Below are 3,033 nucleotides of genomic sequence, written 5' to 3' on the forward strand. Positions count from 1 at the left end.
GTTAATCATGTACAGTGTTTGCCTCTGAACTATACTCATGTTACCTTCCTCCTTTTTTCATTTTCACTGGACTAAAAATAGGTTGCTTTTCCTGAGAGTAGCCTGTTGGGGCATGGTAACCTTGACCCATAATAAAATTCATATTAATGATGTAAATGCATGTTGTGTATACTCACATTTATATATATGTAGAATGCAATTTTTAGTGGTACTTTTTATCATTAACGGAGTATGTTTATTGAGGTTTTCAGGAAATGATGACTGATGAACCAGAGGAGTTTGCTGTAGAGCCTAAAACACTAGAGAAACACCATGGAGAGCCCAGAAGTCCTTCCTCATCTAAGAGGTCAAGTATGGCATTGCCGTCAATGAAACAAACAGGAGATGGAGAATCCCATCTTGGGGCCTCATCTGTGTCCATGGAAGATGGTGAGGATACTTATCCTCAACTCCTCTTTGTGATCTTACCCAGGAGAGTCTGCTTCTGCCTTCCCTACTCCATTGGAGCTAATCTCATTAGGGTCACCAGTTTTGGTTGACACTGCTGTTGATTTCTCAGCCACGTTTTAAAAATAATTTTGTTTATTTTTGGTTGTGCTGGGTCTTCATTGCTGTGCACAGGCTTTCTCTAGTTGTGGTGAGGGGAGTCTACTCTCTAGTTGTGTGTGGGCTTCTCATTGCAGTGGCTTCTCTTGTGGAGCACAGGCTTCGGTACTTGTGGCACGTGGGCTCTAGAGCACAGGCACAATAGTTGTGGTGCATGGGCTCAGTTGCTCTGTGCCATGTGAGATCCTCCTGGACCAGGGATCGAACCTGTGTCTCCTGCATTGGCAGGCAGATTGTTAACCACTGGACCACCAGGGAAACCTTCTCAGCCACATTTGATACGTATGTTCAACCACTCCTTTACAGAAAAATTCTTTGATTCTTATACTCCACAGCCTGCTGGTTTTTTCCTCTTTATTGGATGTACTTTTTCATTCTTTTTTCTGCCTTTTTCCCTCCAAACATTGTAATTATTCTCAAATCCCACCATTTTTCTCTATCCCTTAGTTCACATGCTGAATTGCTCACCAAGCTACTACAGTATAAGTTCTTCACCCATGTCCCTATTTTCCAGCTTCCCTCTGCCAGCCCACTTTCTGATCTGCATCTGAAGTGATCATGTCAACACGGAAACCAGGATGTGTGCCGCATCCATACTGAAAACTCATTATCGCCTTTACTAGGCACTTAGAGCACAGTCTGAACTGCTGACTCTGGTCCACCAGCTCTGCATGCCCTGGCCCTGCCATCCTCTCCTAATGCATGTCCTAATGTCTCCTCCTTGGTCTCTCTGCCTTTGTCCTCTGCTCTGTCGTCCCTGGCCAGTCCCCTCCCCAGGGCCCTGTGTACGCCCTTACCTCAGCCTGGAAGTCTTTCTGTGTTTGTGCACAGGCTGGCCCTCTCCTCCTCCAGCTCCTGCTCTCTGTCCCATCCCAGCTTACTTCTTCCCTAACACAAATTCAAACTATAATTATTTCACTTGCTCATTTTGAACTTACTGACTCCTGAGAATTTTTCAGTTCTGAGATTTCTCTGTGGTCTATTCTCCTACTACGAAATAAATAATTTTAGAAACTGAGGAGCACATGAATGTCCATGTAGGGTTGATGTAAGACACCTAATTTTAGTTCAATCTCTATATTAGGTTTCCAGAAGCCTTGTCATTCACAATATCCATGAGGAGGGGAGGGAAAGTGGTCATACCCCCACTTCATGGCTTCTTCTCAAAATCCGCTCCACGAGAGCTTATGAATATGGTAGGAGATGGTATCCCACCCAACCAATTAGATGCTCTATCCAGTGACTTAACTAGCTTCAGCCGAGGTGGGCTGATTCACAAACCTTCTAGTAATGCCCTCTAGGAGGACTCATTACCAGCTATGTCTCTACAGATGACCAAAAAGCCATCGCAATGTCTCCACTTGGAATGATGCCCCCAAAACCACCATTATGTCTAGAGGAAACCAGTGCTGATATAAAACATCAGTTAAGGAAGGAAATTCGACAGTTTGGACGAAGTATGTTGTATAACAGTTTCTATCATACCATTGGAAGACTCTCATTTTGTGATTTAAAATAGATTGAACATATCTCTTAAGGCTCATTAGTTCCCAGAAATGGGCTTTCACATAATTTAGAATGATTCCTTTATAGTTTGACTAAAATGTTATAACATATTTTTCTCTTTTTTCCCCTTTTTTCTTTTTCTTTTCCTTTTTTACTCTTACTTAGTTATTGTTTACAAAAGTTTTATTATTAGATATATTCAGGTATCTTGATTTAAACATTAAAAACACATATATTGTATAACATTCTAGTTTTTGAAGAATGGTTAATGAGTTTATTGGATACACCAAGACTGAATTCTAACTCAACTTTATATTTGAGAACTACTGAAAGTTTATTTTTAAAATATTTTCAGAATATGAAAAAATCTTCAAATTGCTTGAAGAAGTGCAAGGACCTCCAGATGTAAGGAAACAATTTGTTGAATTTGCCATCAAGGAAGCAGCAAGGTGAGTGTAAAGAAGAACTCTCCATTGTTTTTAAGGAGTTGGGCCCAATGCAGTGCTGGGGTGAGGGTTGGGTACAGCTCTGCCAGGTATTTCTCGGACCCAAGTCCTTTGTGAGAGTTAAAGTTGTCTCCATACTTATTTAGGTTCATATTATCTGAGTCCATCTCATTCTTCCAAGCTCCCCTTCTCACCAGAGTGTGATTGGGCCTTGAACTTCAGTTGACACTCTGTATTTGCTGGATTGTCTCTTACCATCAGGGTCCATTCATATTCTTTTGTAAAATCAAGCTCCTCTTTCTGTTTCCTACAGTGCTCCTACATGATAATTTCTTTGCATGTCTCTTGGTTAATGACTTGTCTCTTTATTTTCAGATTTAAAAGAGGGCACTTAATCAAGCACCTTAAGATAATACTAGAAAAAATAGATTCTGACCATTTTCTCAACAAAGACATTTGCATTCTAAGCATATAA

General features: G+C 40.8%; 1 protein-coding gene across 1 annotated transcript; it reads left to right on the plus strand.

Moving 5' to 3' along the window:
• Window positions 1-203: 203 nt before the first annotated feature.
• On the plus strand, window positions 204-3,033 carry LOC132658808 (integrator complex subunit 6-like). Its single transcript, XM_060407990.1, has 4 exons — window positions 204-429; window positions 1,938-2,063; window positions 2,468-2,561; window positions 2,934-3,033. Exons 1-4 carry the CDS (start codon window positions 255-257, stop codon window positions 3,031-3,033), a joined length of 495 nt encoding a protein of 164 aa, XP_060263973.1. The 5' UTR covers window positions 204-254.

This window comes from Ovis aries, chromosome X, assembly GCF_016772045.2.
Source record: "Ovis aries strain OAR_USU_Benz2616 breed Rambouillet chromosome X, ARS-UI_Ramb_v3.0, whole genome shotgun sequence".
NCBI classification, from domain to species: Eukaryota; Metazoa; Chordata; class Mammalia; order Artiodactyla; family Bovidae; genus Ovis; species Ovis aries.

Coding starts and splice junctions, on each gene's coding strand:
- LOC132658808 (XM_060407990.1), top strand. CDS start 255: ATGATGACTGATGAACCAGAGGAGTTTGCTGTAGAGCCTAAAACACTA. Junction 430..1,937: donor ATCTGTGTCCATGGAAGATG/GTGAGGATACTT, acceptor ATGTCTCTACAG/ATGACCAAAAAGCCATCGCA. Junction 2,562..2,933: donor GCCATCAAGGAAGCAGCAAG/GTGAGTGTAAAG, acceptor CTTTATTTTCAG/ATTTAAAAGAGGGCACTTAA.